The sequence below is a fragment of the Hemitrygon akajei genome, chromosome 9, assembly GCF_048418815.1.
Source record: "Hemitrygon akajei chromosome 9, sHemAka1.3, whole genome shotgun sequence".
In the NCBI taxonomy this organism is placed as follows: Eukaryota; Metazoa; Chordata; class Chondrichthyes; order Myliobatiformes; family Dasyatidae; genus Hemitrygon; species Hemitrygon akajei.
Window position 1 is genome coordinate 160367703 of NC_133132.1, and position 20203 is coordinate 160387905.

Genomic DNA, 20203 nt, shown 5'->3' on the forward strand with positions numbered 1-20203 from the left:
TGGTACTCCAGGACAAACCATGGTTTTCCAGTCCAGGGAGCAGGGTGTTCTAGTTCAGCTGTAACACTGCCATCTACCCAACAATGTACAAAATTATCAGGCTATGTCTAGTCGTGATACAGCAGGACACTTACTTTCCATAACAACTTCCAACTCCTTGTATTTCCCATTTCCAACAAAGCTTCCAAGCTGCGACCTTTTCTTATTCAATACGTTCCAGATGCTAAATCAACCAGCTAACTATTCAGAATCATGTTTATTATCACTAACTTGTTGTTGTGAATTTTGTTATTTTGTGGGCAACAGTCCAGTGGTACAAATGTTGCAAGCAATGCTAGAGATATTTTATGAAAATGAGCAAAAAGCAAAAAGGGAGAGTAAATTTGGAGGAAGGGGAAAAGATGAATGGTGCAGAGAAGCCTGGATATAGAGAGAAGATGGGAGAGAATGGGAGGTGGGGAGAAAGGATGTGAAAAGGTGATATTAAAAATGAATTAAAGACAAACAAGTTATGCATTTAAACCCAGAGATTCTTATTCCTGTAGGCATACTTGGCAAATCTATAGAACAGTACTGTAAACAGGATCAATGAACAACAAACTGTGCAGATGCAAATCTAAATAAATAGCAATAAATAACAAGTATGAAATAACAAGATAAAGAGTCCTTAAAGTGAGACCACCAGAAACAGAATGAGTGTTGTTATTTCCTTTTGTTCAAGAGCCTTATGGTTGAGAGCGTAGGCTGGGTGGTGAGGATCTTTAATGATAGACGCTGCTTTTCAACATCAATGTTTCATGTAGATGTGCTCAGTGGTTGGGATGGTTTTACCCATGATGTACTGGCCTGAAACCACTACCTTTTGTAGGATTCTCCATTCAAAGGCTTTGGTGTTCTCACACCAGGCCATAATGCAGACAGTCAGCACAATTTCCACCAAACATCTGTAGACGTTTGTCACAAATGGATACAAATTAAGTGACAATATAGTATCTGCTTTTATTTCAGAATATCTGAACTATTCCTTTCAGATGTAGCAATCACTCTTAGAGCTTAATGGACGCCATAAGATTATTCCTTTCAAGAGCTCTCTGCGTTCAGCTAGCAATATGCAGTTATCTTGCACAAAACATTAAGGTCTGCAGTTATAAATTCTCAAGTGCTTGTTCACCAGCAAAATTAATTAAACCCAGAAATGACATTTAGGCAAGCGAATTAATTAAAGGTCAATGCTTCACTTGAGACAGCTAATCATAGGCTTTCAAAGTTTATAGATGAAGACAGCAATATACAGTATATTGGCAATGTTTCTGCATGATAATGCACTTCAGAAATACTTAAAATGCAGGTTAATGGGTTTTTGATTAGTAAGGATGTCAAAAGTTATGGGGAGAAGGCAGGAGAATAGAGTTGAAAAGGATAATACATCAGCCATGAAAAATGGCAGAACAGACTCGATGGGCTGATTGGCCTAATTCTACTCCTATGTCTTATGGAATACTGGGGATTGGACTTGTAAAGAGCCAAAGAAAGTGGCTGAGTATTATAGGGCTGCCAATGTGTGGGGTACTTGCAAAGGCCTCATTGGGTAAACTTCAGGAAGGTTAGAAAATGGAACCAAACACTTTTAATCCAATAAAAATAAAATGTGAAGGTGGATTTCCTGGACATGAAAATAATGCTTCACTTTCCAGATTGGCTTCTTATAGCATAGGAGGATGAGGAAAGACCTTGTAGAGATTTACAAAATAATGAGTGGCATAGATAAGTTAAGGTAAACAGTTTTCATCCACCAGGATCGTTCATTATGTGCTATATCGTATGACGTGGGTGATCATGGTCTTTCCATGACCATGATTGTTCTTGTCAAATTTTCCTACAGAAGTGGTTCGCCATTGCCTTCTGCTGGGAAGTGTCTTTACAAGACAGGTAATCCCAGTCATTAGTAATACTCTTCAGGGATTGTCTGCCTGGCATCAGTAGTCGCAAAACCAGGACTTGTTGTATGCACCAGATGCTCATACAACCATCCACCATCTGTTCCCACGTGACCCAGACTGGGGGCTAAGCAGGTGCTACACTTTGCCTAAGGGTGATCTGCAAGCTGGCACAGGGAATGAGCGCCTTACATCTCCTTTGGTAGAGATGTGTCTCCACCCTGCCACCTGTTCACCCTAGAAAGGGGCGTCTAAAAGTAATGGGTATAGGTTTCAAGTGAAAGGAAAGACGTTAAATGGGATCTGAGGGGGACCTTCTTCACACAAAGGGGGGGTGAGTCTATGAAATGAGCTTCCAGATGATGTGGCAGAGGGGGTACGATTATGACATTTTAAAGGCATTGGACAGAGACATGGATAGGAATGCTTTGGAGCAACCAGGGCCAAATAGAGAAGAATGGACTAGGCAACATAGTCGGCGCAGACGAGCTGTGCCAGAAGCCTGATTCCATGTTGTATAGCTCTATGTTTCTCTTACTCATTCTCAACAACTTATCTGTCGGAGCTCCTCCAAAACTGTTCAGCTTACATTGCCTCCATGTTCTCTGACCTACAATAGCTCCCAGTCAGACAATACTACTATGTTACAGTTGTCTTGAACAAAAAGAAATGTACCCTCCAACCTATCGGTTTCTCCTTCCGGTAAACCAATTTCACTCACCCAGTTCCTCTATTCCCCACTCTGACCTTCTACTTCTTCTCACCTGCCTAGAACTTCATCCTGGGTCACCTGCTCCTTCCCTTTCTCCTGTGGTCCACTCCCCTCTTCTATCAATTCCTTCCTCTCTGGCTGTCAACTTTTCCCACCCACCTGGCTTCACCTATCTAGCTAGACATTTTCCTTCCCCCCCCCCCCACCTTTTTATTCTGGTGTATTCCCCTTCCTCTTCAGTCCTGAAGAAGGGTCTCAGTCCAAAGCATCAACTATCTATTAATTTCCATAGATATTGATTGACCTGCTGAATTCCTCCAGCAACTTATGTGTGTTGCTTTTGATTTCCAGCATTTCCAGACTTTGTCGTGTTTATGAATATTGGAAATTCTCTGCAAGTCTGGTCACATCTGAGAAAAGAAAAGATAGCATCAACATTTCAGGTCAAAGACCCTTTGTCAGTACAGACTTCATTCAGCTTGAAACATGAACTTTGATTCTCTTTTCGTAGAAGAGCAACATCTCCACACTAGCAGCATTTTCTATTTCCATGTTAGACTTCTTACACATGCAGTATTTTTTTCAGTTGAAGTTGTCTTCATTGTATTAATTTCACTGTGGATCCCTCCATATTTCTGTAACCATCTCGAGCCTACAACCATCTAAGATCCAGGTTCAGGAACGGTTAGTAACCATCAACCCATCAGGGTCTTGAAACAAAGGGGATAGTTTCACTCAACTTCATTTGCTCTTCATTGAAACATTCCCACGTCCAATGGAATCACTTTTGAGGACTCCTCATCATCTCAAAATTTATTTATTACTTTTATTTATTTCTTTTTATTTTTGCACAGTTTGTTATCTTTTGCATACTGGTTGAACACCCAAGTTGGTGCTGTCTTTCATTGATTCTATTATGGTTAGTTTCCTATAAATTTATTGTGTATACCCACAAGAAATTGAAGTTCAGTGTTGTATGTGGGACATAAATGTTCTTTGATAATGTTTACTTTGAACTTTGAAAATACACAACTGTGGAATGTTTCTGAACCCTGCTCCATCTCTTCCTTGCTTTAGAATGTTCTTTAAGTCCTGCTTCATATCTGTCAACACTATCTTGAGTCCCAACGTCAGATTTAGTAACACTGACATAATAGTAGTATAGCAGTTATTCTGGTGCTACTGCAGCCTGGGCTGTCGGCGGTTGGACTTCAATTCTGCCATCTGTAAGATGTACGTATGTCTTTCCCAAAGGCGCATGGGTTTCCTCCAGGTGCTCTGGTTTCCTCCGATTGTCCAAAGATGTACTAGTTAGTGGGTTAATTGGTCATTCTGAATTGGCTAGGGTTAAATAGGTGGGTTGCCTGGCAGCGTGGCTCGTTGGGCCAGAAGGGCCCATTCTGTACAGTATCTCCAAACAAATAAAAAACAAATTATGCACTTTGTTGCTTACAGAGTAACCCAACACCACTGTGTCTTTATTCACTGTTGGGAAGGGTGATGTGCTCTATTAAAGATTAGCTTTAATTGTAACATTACACTGAAGCATAGATTAAACTGTGTCGCTTGCATCAAGGCCAAACACAGCCTGAGGATGTGCTAGGGGCTGTCACCATATAACATGTCCTCAGCTTACTGACTCGTGCGTCTTTGGAGTGTGGGCAGGAACCGGAGCACCCAGGGGAAAGACATGCTGTCATGGGGAGGACGTATAAACTCCTTACAGATGGAAATGGGAATTGAACCCTGATCTTACAGCTCTAAACTCTTGCGCTAATCACCAGACTACAGTGCCACCCTATTTCCTATACTGTTTCACTGAGTGTGGAGCTAGCAGAACAAGGGAACGTGTGTGGTTTACTGTGAAAGGCCGACCTCTCTATCCATGATGCCTTGAGTCTTGTGTGCAATTGGATAAGTGCTGTTGTGGTCCATGCCTAGAAGTGATATGGGTCTCCCACAGCACTTAGTATACATTTTTAAGTACAAAATAATTTATAAACCTCTAAGCTTTACCACTTTATCAATGGAAATATTGCCATTAACCCTACACATTAATTCTATCATTCTGGTTTCTTGCATCAGAGGATTACATTTCAGAGATCATTTAGATGCATGAATTATTCTTCCTTTATTATCACTCACTTATGACATAAAATTTGTCCAATGAAGAGATGTAAAAAATACTATAAATTATAAATTAAATAAATAGTGCAAAGACCAAGGAGTAATAGGGTAGTGTTCATGAACCATTCAGAAATCTGATAGTGGAGGTGGATGAAACTGTTCCTGGAACGTTCGAGTGTGTGTCTTCAGGCTCCTGTACGTCCTACCTGATCATAGCAGAGAAGGCCATGTCCTGGATGGTGAGGGTCCTTCAAGAAAACTTAGTTTGGAATGATCTAACTTGAAATATTTTTATAAGCTTGAATGGTTCGAATGGGCTGTTTAAAACGGTTTCATCATGGACTAGATGGGCCAAAGGACCTGTTTCTGTGCTGTACTTCTCTGTGATTCCATGAAAATTGAAAGAAGTGATAGACATCAAGTTTAATAAATGTGTCTGACACTTGAGGATTATTAAAGCCCCAATATAGACTTTAATTGGTTACATTTAACATAAAACATAGAGTGATCTGATTTTCAAGATAAGTGATATACTAAGCCAGATTCTAAATAGGTTAGAGGAACAGAGCAACATGTGTATCTTCTAGGCCAGGAATTCAGCTTGAAAATTCCAAATATGGCAAATGTTATTATGGATTTTCTTTAAATATGCTGGGGATTATGAATGAAAGCAAGATGGTGATGATAAGACAGAAAAATAATGATTATGTGAGGTAATTTCTTGTTTCTTGGAAGAAATATTTTTATATGTTGTCAATTCTTCTTCATGATTATACAAAAAGTATTGGTTTCTGCCCACTACATCATGGGTAACCACCATCCCACCACTGAAATGCTATTGTAGGAAGGCAGCATACAACATCAGGGACCCCCAACACCCAGGTCATGCTCCGTTCTTGCTGCTGCCATCGTGTAGAAGGTACAGAAGGAGCCTCCAGACTCACACAACCAGGTTCAAGAACAGATATGAGCCCTCAACCCTCAGGCTCTTGAAGAAAAGGGGTAACTACACTCACTTGCCCCATCATTGAAATGTTCTTACAACTAATTGTCTCACGTTCAAGGACTCTTTATGGAATGTTTTTTGATTTTTATTGCTATTTATTTTTATATACATTTGCACAATTCGACGTCTTCTGCACTCTGGTTGATCTTTCAGTTACCATTCTATAGATTTTCTGAGTATGCCTATAAGAAAATGAATCTCAGGGTTGTATATAGTGTCACATATGTACTTTGTTAATAAAATTTACTTTGAAATTTGATTCTAATCAATATTAACTGAACATAGTCAATGAATTCTGAAATGTTTATTAAATTTGCCTTTCTCATTTTCTTCTTCAGATGCACACTAAGTCACCATTGCAGGTTTCAATGGTGTACCCCACCCAGTTAGACCATGACCCATGTCAAAAGGATGCACAGTTAAAGATAAAGGAGGGTCTGCTCAGAAAAAAGGACATGATTATTGAACGGTAAAGTACTGGACATTTTCTATCATTCTTGGTTTTCTTGCTTTACGTGCAACAGGATAATCTTCCAGTTTGCCAGCTTAAAAGCCAATGGATAAATTGAAGAAGTTAATTCTCCAGTAATCCTGTTAAAAAGGCTGTGGAAGTGTTTAGATAAACAGTCTGCATGGCTAAATGTTTTCTTATTGTTGCAGCTCTGTATAATAGTTGAATTCATAAATATGATAAGTTGCAATAGAATTCTGAAACTTTGTTAGCTAGCATGCAGAGGGTAATGTATATCCAACATATCATCTTCTGCAACTTCCACCATCTCCAAAGGGACCTACCTCTAAACATTTTTACCTCTCCCCCTCCACATTCACAGGTATTGCTCCCTGCATGATTCCCTTGTCCATTTGCCCCTCTCCCACCAACCACTTACCCCTTGCAAGTAGCCCAAGTGCTACAACTGCCCGTACACCACCTCCCTCAGGGCCCCAGACAGTTTTTCCATGTGAGGCAACGCTTCAGCTGCGAATCTGCTGTGTCTGGCGCTCCTGACGTGGCTCCCTCAACATTGGTAAGACCCGTTGTAATTTGGGGGACCGCTTCATCAAGCACTTCTGCACCATCTGCCACAAGTGAGACATCTCAGTGGCCAAGCATTTTAATTTCGATTCCCATTCCCATGCTGATGTGTCGATCCACGGCCTATTCCTGTGTCAAGATGAGGCCACCCTCAGGGTGGAGGAGCAACAGATATTCTGTCTGGGTACCCACCAGCCTGATGACATAAGTATTGATTTCTCCATCCGGTGAGCAACCACCCCCTCTCCCATTCCTCTATCCCCCACTCTGACCTTTCACTTGTGCCCACCAGCCTGTTACTTTCCCCCGGGTCCCCTCTTCCTTCCTTCCCTCCTATTGTCTACTCTCTGCTCCAATCAGATTCTTTCTTCTCCAGCCCTTGATCTTTTCCACCCACCTGGTTTCACCCATCACCTTCTAGCAAACCTCCTTCCCCTCCCCACATCTTTTTATTCTGGCATCTTCCCCTTTCCCTTTTAGTCCTGAAGAAGTGTCTCGATGTGAAACATTGACTGTTTATTAAATTTTATAGATGGCACCTGACCTGCTGAGTTCCTCCAGCATTTTGTGTGTGTTGCTTTAACTATCATGAGATAGCTTTAAAGCTACCATTATGTCTAGACCACACAATATTGTTCTAGATTCTGGAAATGTAAAATGACATAGAATTAAGTCTCACAAGTGTACAGAAACAACGCATAGCTTTGAGCTTCCAAGATTCTGATGAGCCTGTGTGTGAGAGGGGGACGGGTTTCTCTACTAACTTCAAAAATGCAATGGTAGAAATGAGATGAGTAAAAAAAAAATGTTGTTCACTGGTTCGATAAATGAAGGGTTATTATAATTCATAGGAAAATGTTCAGAACTAGGTAAAAGCAATCTGTCTTGCCGCTGAGTTCAAAAACAAAATATTTCATATTCTGTTGTTCTTCCACATTTCAATTTGCTACCCAGTTTCTGCCTCAGTAACTCATCTGGCGGTCAAATCCAAAGGTTCACCATTCCCAGCTTGAAATGATTGTAACTAATTCATCCTCTCAACTTCCGCTTCACTGTTTCATCCCATGATACAATTCATTCACGATAAATCATTTCATTTTGTTCGGCATAATCATATTAAAATTGTGTATTATTAAAAAATAAAATCCCTTAGCCAAAGTGAATGGCAAGTTGAAAATCCACATTGGTGTTTTTCCAGTTTAGCTCAATATTCCCAACCAACATGAAGCCTTGGATGAGATTATCTATAAACTATCTGCTTCCCTAATACACACATGCATCACTTGCATCTGTTATGACTGAATTTATTGAGGATGTACCAGCTTCATAAAAAGATAATGAAAGCATGAGGAATCACTCCTAATAATGATGGTGCACTTTGGGCAGAAAATTATATGTTTATTTGTGAGCAAAATTCTATACTAACGACATAGCAAAGATAGAGGTGTGACACAAAATTACTGAAATTAAAATCTCCTTGGTTCCTTCATTGTGTGTTTTCCTCTTGAGACATTAAAAGTACAAAGACATGCAACAATAAGAAAGAAATGTGTCCATCAGTACAGTATACCTCAGTCTCTCGAAGACTTTAAAATGATTTGTGTCTCTTGAATTATCTTTAAGTACAGTGACTACCATTATGATGACATATAGTGCAGTATTCTATACCCAGCAGGAACCTGTATGGAGCATGTGGTTACTGTTCCAAATGGCTGAGCCTGCACAACAGTAGAATGTAAACTGATCTAAAAACTGTTGTGCTTCCAAGATGCAATGCATAAAGAGCTGAGAACATGGCACAGGTAGGGAGTCTGAATATCACTTGTAATGGGAGATGTCATGCTCTGTAGTGCATAGGGAATAAAGAGCCCAGTAAGGAAATGTCAGATTGACACGTGGAAAACAGCTAAGACTTAAATAAGGGCAGCTCAAAACAAGGAATTTGGCTAAAGTGAAACAAGGGTTTGAATCTTCGAAATGCATTTGTTCCGCAGTGGGCGTTACAAATAAAGGTTTTGACCAAAGTCTAATCCAATTATCAATCCAGTCCACGGGCTTCTCCATAGGTCTGATTAAAGACCTGAAGTGTTCAATACTGAATCATAGAACATACAAACTTAGAACATTATATGAAGAATATATAGAAGAGTACAAAACAGGAACAGGCCTACTGGTCCGCAATGTTAGACCACAAGACCATAAGACATAGGAGCAGAATTAGGCCAGTTGTCCTATAGAGTCTATTCTGCCATTCAAATATGGCTGATCCCTTTTTCCTCTTCTCAGCACCACTCACTGGGCCTTTTCCCCGTAATCTTTGATGCCGAGTCCAATCAAGAACCTATCGAGCTCTGCCTTAAATACACCCAATGACCTGGAGTCCACAGCTGCCTCTGGTAATAAACTCTTGAAATTCACCACCCTCTGGCTAAATAAATTTATCTGCATCTCTGTTTTAAATGGATGCCCCTCTATCCTGAGGCTGTGCACTCTTGTCCGAGACTGCCCCACCATTAGAAACATCCTTTCCACCTCTGCTCTGTCTAGGCCTTTCAACATTCAAAATGTTTCAATGAAATTCGCCCTCATCCTTCTAAATTTCAGTGAGTACAGACCCAGAGCTATAAAAGTTTTTCGTAAGATAACCCTTTCATTCCTGAAATCATCCATGTGAACTTCTTCTGAACCCTCTCTAATGCCAACACATCTTTTAGATGAGAAGCCCAAAACTGTTCATGATATTCAAGGTGAGGTCTCACCAGTGCCTTATAAAGCCTCAGCATCACATCCCTGCTCTTGTATTCTAGACCTCTTGAAATGAATGCTAACATGGCATTTGCCTTCCTCACCACCAACTCAACCTGCAAGTTAACCTTCAGGGTGTTCTGCACAACGACTCCCAAGTCCACTTGCATTTCACATTTTTGAATTTCTTTCTCAGTTTAGAAAATAGTCTGAACATTTATTTCTACTACCAAAGTGCATGACCATGCTTTTTCCAACGTTGTATTTCATTTGCCACCTTCTTGCCCTTTCTCCTAGTCTAAGTCCTTCTGCATCCTACCTGTTTCCTCAACACCACCTGCCCCTCCACCAATCTTTGTATCATCTGCTAACTTTGCAAAAAAGCCTTCTATTACACCATCTAAATCAGATATATACAGCATAAAAAGAAGCGGTCCCAACACCAACCCCTGTGGAACACCAGTAGTCACTGGCAGCCAACAAGAAAAGGATCCTTTTATTTCCACTCGCTGCCTCCTACCAATCAGCCAGTGCTCTAGCCATGTTAGTAAATTTCCTGTAATACCATGGGCTCTTAACTTGGTTAGCAGCCTCATGTGTGGCACCTTATCAAAGGCCTCCAGAAAGGTCAAATCTACTACATCCACTCCATCCCCTTTATCTATTTTATGTGTAATCTCCTCAAGGAATTCCAACAGGTTTGTCAGGCAAGATTTTCCCTTAAGGAAACCTTGCTGACTTTGTCCTATCTTGTCCTGTGTCGTAAAGTACTCTGTAACCTCATCCTAAATAATTGTCTCCAACATCTTCCCACCACTGAGGTTGGGCTAACTGGTTTATAATTTCCTCACGTACAAAGAAGCTGGATAAACTCAGCAGGTCGGGCAGCATCCATTGAAACGAGCAGTCAATGTTTTGGGCTGAGACCCTTTGTCATACCCTGAGGTATCTATGATTTCCTTTCTGCTGCGTTCCTCCTTTCTTAAAGAGTGGAGTGACATTCGCAATTTTCCAGACTTCTGGCACCATGCCAGAGTTCCACGATTTTTGAAAGATCATTACTAATGCCTCCACACTCTCTAACACTACCTCTTTTAGAACCCTAGAGTGCAGTTCATTTGGTCTGGATGACTTACATATCCCTAGGTATTTCAGCTTTTTGATCACCTTTTCCCTTGTATAATTAACTGCTCTCCTTAGTACCCTTCAACATCAGGCACACTGCTAGTGTTTTCCACAGTGACGACTGATGCTAAATACTCATTTAGTTCATCTGCCCTCTCCTTGTCCCCCCTTATTATTTTGTGGCCTAATTTTCTAGCGGTCCTATATCCACTCTCACCTCTCTTACTTTTTAACGTACTTTTTACTATTTACTTTGATATTGTTTGCAAGCTTGCTTTCATATTTCATCTTTTCCCTCCTAATAATTCTCTTAGTTGCTCTCTGTAGGGTCTTAAAAGCTTCCCAATCCTCTGTCTTCTCAATAATTTTTGTCTTGATTTATGCCTTCTCTTTTGCTTTTACATTAGCTTTGAATTTCCCTGTGAGCCACGGTAGTACTATTTTGCCAAGTTAGTATTTCTTCATATTTGGAATATATATATCCTGCACCTCCCTCAGTTTGCCCAGAAACTCACACGATTGCTGCTCTGCTGTCATCCCTGCCAGCTTCTCCTTCCAATTTACTTTGGCCAATTCCGTTCTCATACCTTTCTAATTTCCTTTACTCCATTGAAATACTGCTATGTCAGTCTTTACTTTCTCCCTCTCAAATTTCATGTTGAACTCAATCACTGCTTCCTAAGGGTTCTTTTACCTTAAGCTCCCTAATCCCCTCCAGTTCACTACACAACACCCAATGCAGTATAGCTGATCCCCTAGTAGGCTCAACGACAAACTGCTCGAAAAAGCCATCTCATGGGCATTCAACAAACTCACTCTCTTGAGATCCATTTCCAATCTGATTTTCCCAAACAACCTGCCTGTTGAAATCTTCCATGAATGTCATAACATTGCCCTTGTGATATGCCTTTTCTATTTCCTGTTGTAATCTGTGGTCCTCATCCCAGTGTTGGGAGGCCTGTATCTAATTGCCATCAGGGTCCTTTTACCCTTGCAGTTTCTTAACTCAACCCTTGAGGACTCAACATCTTCCAATCCTGTGACACGTTTTTTGATGGATTTGACGCCAATTCTTTACCAGCAAAACCACCCAGCATCGAAATATAACACCTTGAATACCGTATTTGCTACCCTTTTAAATTCTAAATCCCTAAAGCAATGATACTCACCCAGCTGGCTGCAATTTTGTCCTATCATCTGCCGGCTCTCCTCACAGACCAGCTGTACATTATCTTTGCTTTTTTTTTTTTACCATCCATCCTATCCTGAGTCCTCTCACTCCAGTCCCCACCCCTGCCAGATTAGTTTAACCCATCTGCTGCAGCTCTAACAAACCAGCTTCTCAACGATTCATTGATTTGCCAAACCATCCTGTTTCTACCCTCACTGGTACGTAGCAAAGGCAGCAATCCAGAAATTACTACCCTGGAGGTCCTGCTTCTCAGCTTTCTACCTAGCTCTCTAAATTCTCTTTTCAGGACCTCTTTGCTCTTCCTTCCTATGTCATTGGTACCAATATGTACCAAGATAACTGACTGCTCTCCCTCCCTCTCCAAAATGTTGTGGATGTGATCTAAGATGTCCCTGATCCTGGCATCTAGAAGGCATCATCCCATTCAGGTGCCCTGTTCATGTCCACAGAATCCCCTGTCTGTTCCTCTGACTATTGAGTCCCCTATCACTACCAGTCCCCTCTTCTTCCTCTTTCCCTTTTGTACCACACACCTATGCTTAGTGCCAGCAACCCGGTCTCCGTGGCATTCCCCTGGGAGGTCGTCCTCCACAACAGTAACTAAAATGATATGCTTACTATTGTGGGAAATGGCCACAGGGATGCTATGTGCAACCTACCTATTCACATTTCCACTTCTCCTGACCAACTACTCACCTCCTGCAATTTAGGGGTAATTACTTTCATAGAACGCTGATCGATGACCTCTTCACTCTCCCATACAAGCCAAAGTTCATCCAGCTGCTGCTCCAGATCCCTAACATGGTCTTCGAGGAACTGCATCCGAATGCACTACACACAAGTTTTGTTCCTTGGGAGACTGTGGGTCTTCCAGGACTCCAACATCTGGCATGAAGAACACACAAAAGCCATTTACTGTACTGAGTACAGTAAGAGGGAAGAAAGGGAACCTGAACAGAAGCTTACAGAATCATCACCACTTCCAAACCGAAGCCTCCTTTGAGCCAAAGCCTGACACTCCTACTCTCACCACTGGCCTACAACTGACAACGGCTGCCCCGCTTGTCCCTTCTGTACTTTTAAACAAGCATCGCCAACCTGCAAGAAACCTCATTGCTGTGGCCTGCTTCTGTCGCTGATTGGGCCTTCCGAATATCGTGCTGAACCAGCTAAAAAAGCAAATCAAAAACAACCAAACACGAATTCCTCCTACCAACACGAGATTCATATCCCTCCATCTTTCTTACATCCATGTGCCTATCTAAATAGCTCTTAAAAGCCTCTAATGTATTTTCCTCTACCACCATACCAGGCAGTGCATTCCAGGCATCCACAACCTTCTACGTAAAAAAACTTAGACCTCGCGTCCCCCTTGAACTTACCCCCTCTCACCTTCAGTGAATGTCCTCTAGTATTAGACATTTCTACCCTGGGAAACAGATACTCCCTGTCTACTCTATCTGTGCTTCCCATAATCGTACAAGTATCTGTCAGATCTCCTTTCAGCCTCTGGTGCTCCAAAGAAAACAACCCAAATTTGTCCAGCCCCTCTAAAACTGGCAGCATCTGGTAAACCTCTTCTGCTCCCTCTGCAAAGCCTCCACATCCTTCCTATCGTGGGGTAACCAGAGCCGTGTGCAATAGTCCAAATGCGGCCTAACCAGGGTTTTACAAAATTGTAGCATAACCACTTGACTTTTGAACTCAATGCCTTGACAAGTAAAAGCAAGCATTCCGTATGCCTCCTTAACCGCCCTACAGACCTGTGTAGCCACTTCCAAGCAGCTCTGAACTTGGATCCCAAGGTCTCTGCTAGGCAACACTATTACAGTGCAGACCTTTAGGCCCATGATGTTGTGTTGACTCTAAGATCAATCTAACCCTTCCCTCCCAAATACCCCTCCTTTCTTCTATCATCAATGTGCCTATCTAGGAGTCCCTTAATGTATCTGCCTCTGCCACCACCCACCACTCTGTGTGGAAAAAAGAACTTGGCTATATAATTTCCTCCAATTAAAATTATGTATACAGTCTACACATTTCGGTTAGGATAGGATTTTCATCTTCACAACCCCTCTACTTCCTCTGTACTAAATATTAATTGTTTGCAGGTGCTGTACTTGTGATTTAATAACACCATCACATCTCAGGAAGACAGGTGCATCTGAAGGCTTTTTTTTTCCAATTATTTGGCTCCATTTAAACCCATTACTGCAAAATGCTGAGCACCGCTTAGTAAAAATAATACACTTATTATTTGTCTTTGCTTGAATGAGCAGAGAAGTCATTAAGTCAATACCATCTATCATCCTCTGGACATTAAAGACTGGCAAAATTTTATTTTGTGAAGTATATTTAAAAGTACATAAGTAAAGGTGTATCAGTCTTAAAAATGCACAGGTGATGTAAAAAGTACTTTGCCCTTTTTAAGTGTCAAAATCCATTTAGTTTTCTTCTACCTAATTTGCTTGTCATTATGAAATAGAATTGCAGCATTAATCATGATTGCAGCTTTCAAATTGCAGACAAATTGCCGATTGTATAAGACCTGTACAGCTTGTTTTCTGTGTTTTCAGTGCTGTAGCTTATGTAAGTAAATTACAACTTTGCACCTTTTTTAAGTATGTTCTTTCTAGTCTTATTCATGTAATGATTGATCCACTAGTGTTATGGGTAGATGGAAACGGAAATAGAGGTGTTTCAGGTTTTAGGCATGTTCTGTAGCAAGAAAGGGTTAAGTGATCGAAAGGCTGACGGCATTAAAGAAAATGTGGTAGCAGTGTCATAAAGAAAGCATCATTTGCCAAGAGGCCTGCAGCCTTGTTGTAGGGTTTGGGGGCTTGCCTGCCTCAATGCTCCACAGAGTTATATTGGATGGAGTCAGGGCCTTGTGGTTTGGCTCACAGTAGGGTCGCACATGCCAAACAGGTCAGTGTTAGAAGCCAAACTAAGAACGGCCCAGCGGCCCTCCAGGGTCATGGGTTCAGCTCAGGGCAAACAACTCTGACTGGTCAAAAAAAAAGTCACAGGAACAGCAATGAAGAATCATATATCTGCATGCGATGGTCTTCCTGAATCTCCACCCAGGATTTGCATGACTGAGAGTAGTGGGGGGAGAAATGATAGCTCTGGAAGAATTATAACCGAGATTCTCAAAGCTGACACTAACAGTGGTGTCGGGGGAAAATGGGTTGAATGTTTGTCATTGAGAACAGGAAAATAGAGTATAGGATCTGGAGCAGGTCATTTGTAACTCCTGTCAAAGCTTAAAGTCGTTTTTAACCATTTCATTGCCTCTGTGTAAAATTGCAATTAACAACTTAACAAAAAGATAACATTTCTTAAAAAGTAAGATCATAAACATACTAACTCCAAAGAAAACATTGAAAGCACTAAAATAAAGTTATTTTAAAAAAACCCTTTACCCCTTAATCTTCAAATCTGTAATTGTTGAACAAAAGCTTCAATAGAATAGAATAGAACTTTATTGTCATTGCTCAAGACAATGAGCTTGTGGTGCTTCCAGTCCATGCAAAACAGATACTTGCAATGCATGTGGTACGGCTTAATTAAAAACAAAATCCCATATTTACCTGCAACAAGTGACTTCAATAGTCCATAACACATAAAGGACATTGGCATTCTGGGGTGTAGCACCATTCAGCTGCACAACAAGCCTTGAGAAGAAACTGTTTCTCAGTCTTACCATCTTGGCTAAAATGTTTCTGTATCTCCTGCCAGATGACAAGAGATTGAACAGACAGTCTCCGGGATGGGATGGGTCTTTAATAACGTTATAAATGCACTATAGGCATCAAGAGTTGTCGATGGTCTCCAGTTTGTAGTTGGACCCCAGGTCTGGTAGTTGGTCTCCTAAATCTCAGCAGTTTGGCTGATGCTGCATCACAGAGGAAAATGGCCAGCACTTAGGAAAATGGCCGGGCAAAATGCTGGTAATTTCCAACACACCTGGGTTCTATCTCTTCAGACGCACTGAAAAGGAGCAGTAAGTTTCCTTAGTACCAAAGCAATTGTTTTTTTCGTAGAACAACAGCAACAGATGAAAAGAATCCCAGTTCACTTACTTTATTGCTACAGGATCTTGATGGAAAGGATATGCATCTATATATCACTTTCTACGTTCTTTTCAGAAGCACTCAGAACAATTTACTGTCAGCGAGGTACTTTTGTACGAAAATCACTGTTGCAATTTAAGAAACGTAAATAGCTGATGTGTTGTGACATAAGAGCAAAGTAATTATCAGATATGGAATGTTACTGAAAAATGCAATACAAGTTACACACAAAAGAATGCTGAAGGAATTGAGCATTTTGTGTGTGTTGCTTAAAACTTACACCATCTGCAGAATCTCTGATGTGTATTCTGTAAGTGCTGTGTCCTCCTCAGAACCTACAGGTCCCAAGTCCTTTATCTCTTGCTCCACTTGTCTGTATGATTGGGATAGTTCTAGCTTTAAGTCGTCACCCTGACCCTACGGTATTCCTGTCCCCCTGCATTTAACTACAGCAGCACTAAGCAACAGCAGATGTGGAGCAATGTAAAGAGATACTAAGAGGCAGATACAAAAAAAAACATTGTAAAGGTGAAACAGAGACAGAGTTTGAGAGGCTTAGGGAGGCAATTCAGCAGAAGGCATAGAAGGCAATTCTGGAGCAACTATAATCTTGGAGACCACTTTGCCAGAACTGGAAGACCTGGATAACGAGGCTTGGGAAATAAAAGTTTGGAAGAGATAGCGGCAAGGAAGGATTGGAACAAGCATGTCAAAAATCAGGACATTGCTTTAATGGGAAGGCAAATGAAGTCATGATGAGCTAATTGGTCTTGAAAATGGGCTGCATATTTTGACAAAGGAGAGATTGCATATCAGAGGCAATGGCAGGCTTGGACACTGTTACAGAGATGGAAGTAAGTTATCTTCGTAAATGAGCTGATCTGTAATTTGGGCCAATAAGACACAGGAGTTATCAGCAAACACAACAAAATCTGCAGATGCGAGAAATTCGAACAACACACACAAAGTGCTGGTGGAACACAGCAGACCAGGCAGCATCTATAGGGAGAAGTGCTGTCGACGTTTCGGGCTGAGACCCTTCGTCAGGACTAACCGAAAGGAAAGATAGTAAGAGATTCGAACGTAGTAGGGGGAGGGGGAAATGCGAAATGATAGGAGAAGACCAGAGGGGGTGGGATGAAGCTGAGAGCTGGAAAGGTGATTGGCAAAAGTGATACAGAGCTGGAGAAGGGAAAGGATCATGGGACGGGAGGCCTAGGGAGAAAGAAAGTGGGAGGGGAGCACCAGAGGGAGATGGAGAACAGGCAGAGTGATGGGCAGAGAAAGAGAAAAAAACAAACAACTAAATATGTCAGGGATGGGGTAAGAAGGGGAGGAGGGACATTAACGGAAGTTAGAGAAGTCAATGTTCATGCCATCAGGTTGGAGGCTACCCAGCCGGGATATAAGGTGTTGTTCCTCCAACCTGAGTGTGGCTTCATCTTGACAATAGAGGAGGCCATGGATAGACATATCAGAATGGCAATGGGACGTGGAATTAAAATGTGTGGCCACTGGGAGATCCTGCTTTCTCTGGCGGACACTGCATAGGTGTTCAACAAAACGGTCTCCCAGTCTGCATTGGGTCTCTCCAATATATAAAAGGCCACACCGGTAGAACCGGACGCAGTATACCACACCAGCTGACTCACAGGTGAAGTGTCGCCTCACCTGGAAGGACTGTCTGGGGCCCTGAATGGTGGTGAGGGAGGAAGTGTAAGGGCAGGTGTAGCACTTGTTCCGTTTACAAGGATAAGTGCCAGGAGGGAGATTGGTGGGAAAGGATGGGGGGGGGAGGAACGAGTGGACAAGGGAGTCACGTAGGGAGCGATCCCTACGGAAAGCAGAAAGAGGCGGGGAGGGAAAGATGTGCTTGGTAGTGGGATCCCGTTGGAGGTGTGGAAGTTCTGTGACATATTTAGATGTTTGTTTTTTTTCTCTCTCTCTGCCCATCACTCTGCCTGTTCTCCATCTCTCTCTGGTGCTCCCCTCCCCCTTTCCCCTGAGGCCTCCCGTCCCATGATCTTTTCCCTTCTCCAGCTCTGTATCACTTTTGCCAGTCACCTTTCCAGCTCTTAGCTTCATCCCACCCCCTCCAGTCTTCTCCTATCATTTCGCATTTCCCCCTCCCCCCACTACTTTCAAATCTCTTACTATCTTTCCTTTCAGTTAGTCCTGACGAAGGGTCTCGGCCCGAAACGTCGACAGCGCTTCTCCCTATAGATGCTGCCTGCCCTGTTGTGTTCCACCAGCATTTTGTGGGAGTTAAGAGCAATCTGTTTCAGCCTCAGACAGTGGCAAAAAGCAGAATAATGTTGACAGCTAGGGAAGGGAGTTGCTTGCAGGAACCAAAAACAATCCATCTTCAGAGGACTGGGAAATCTGCACTGTAATTCTGAATTCTGGTCATTTCTGTTAAATTGGAACAGTATTGATCTGAGCACAGAGACACTCCATTCAGCATTGTCTGCAGTCTCTGACTAGAATTTGTGCTCAAAACATTATAATGGGATTTTCAGTCCAAGCTTTTTAAAAATAAGGATACTAGTCCTAACCTGCACTGACACATGGATGTTTCAATAAAATTAAATACAGATAGTTTTTGGGATCTGGTGTTATTCGCTTAGTCCAGATGCAGTATTTTATGAGCAGACTTGAAGTAATATTAAAATATCACCTGAGAAAGACGAAGTAGATGAAATTGTAGTTCAATTAGTCTGACCACAATGGCTGGGAAAGCGCTGAAATCAATTATTAGGATGTGGTTTCGGGGTACTTGGAGGCACATGATGAACTAATCTGAAGTCAACTAGGTTTCCTTACAGGAAAATCTTGCCGACAAATCTATTGGAATCCTTTGAAGAAATAACAAGCAGGATAGAGAAAGCAGAATCGAATGATGTATGTACTTGGATTTTAGAAGGCCTATGACAAGATGTCACACATGAGGCTGCTTAACAAGTTATGAGCCCATGGTATTACAGGAAAGATATTTACATGGGTAGAGCAGTGGCTTATAGGCAGTAGGCAAAGAGTGGGAATAAAGGGAGCCTTTTCTGGTTGGCTGCCACTGACTAGTGGTGTTCCACAGGGGTCTGTATTGGGACCACTTTTTTTTACGTTCTATGTCAATAACCATATAACTATTACAGCACGGAAACAGGCCATCTCCGCCCTTCTAGTCCGTGCCGAACGCTTACTCTCACCTAGTCCCACCTACCTGCACTCAGACCATAACCCTCCATTCCTTTCCTGTCCATATACCTATCCAATTTTTTTCTTAAATGACAAAATCGAACCTGCCTCTACCACTTCTACTGGAAGTTCATTCCACACAGCTACCACTCTCTGTGTAAAGAAGTTCCCCCTCGTGTTACCCCTAAACTTTTGCCCCTTAACTCGCAACTCATGTCCTCTTGTTTGAATCTCCCCTACTCTCAATGGAAAAAGCCTATCCACGTCAACTCTATCTATCCCCCTCAAGTTTAAATACCTTTATCAAGTTCCCACCTCAACCTTCTATGCTTCAAAGAATAAAGACCTAACTTGTTCAACCTTTCTCTGTAACTTAGGTGCTGAAACCCAGGTAACATTCTAGTAAATCTCCTCTGTACTCTCTCTATTTTGTTGACATCTTTCCTATAATTCAGTGACCAGAACTGTACACAATACTCCAAATTTGGCCTCAACAATGCCTTGTACAATTTTAACATTACATCCCAATAATTTTGGTGATGGTTTTGTGGCCAAATTTGTGAATGATACAGAGATAGATAAGGGGTCAGGTAGTGTTGAGGAAGCAGAGAGGCTGCAGAAGGACTTATTAGAAGGACATTAGGAGAATGCACAAAGAAATGGCAGATGGAATACGGTGTCAGAAAGTGTATGATCATGCACTTGGTAGAAGAAATAAAAGTGTAGACCAAATTTAAAAAGCTGAGGTGCAAAGAGACTTGGGAGACCTTATGTAGGATTCCCTGGTTAATTTGCAGATAGAATTGGTGGTGAGGTAGGCAAATGCAATGTTAGCATTCATGTCGGGAGGACTAGCATATATGACAAAAGGATGTAATGTTAAGACTTTATAAAGCACTGTTGAGGCCTCACTTGGACTACTTAAGAGCATTTTTAGGCCCCTTATCTAAGAAAGGATGTGCTGACATTGGAAAGGTTCAAAGGAGGCTCATGAAAATGTTTCCGGGATTGAAAGGCTTATCATATGAGGACTGTTTGAGGCCTCTGGGCCT

General features: G+C 41.7%; 1 protein-coding gene across 3 annotated transcripts in view; it reads left to right on the forward strand.

Moving 5' to 3' along the window:
- Nucleotides 1-20203, forward strand: part of cep85l (centrosomal protein 85, like) — a 322550-nt gene that overhangs the window by 242922 nt on the left and 59425 nt on the right. For all 3 annotated transcript variants that reach the window (XM_073057398.1, XM_073057396.1, XM_073057397.1), the window contains exon 4: nucleotides 6121-6251. In XM_073057398.1, the coding sequence (XP_072913499.1) occupies nucleotides 6121-6251 (131 nt within the window). The remainder of the gene's footprint in view (nucleotides 1-6120; nucleotides 6252-20203) is intronic.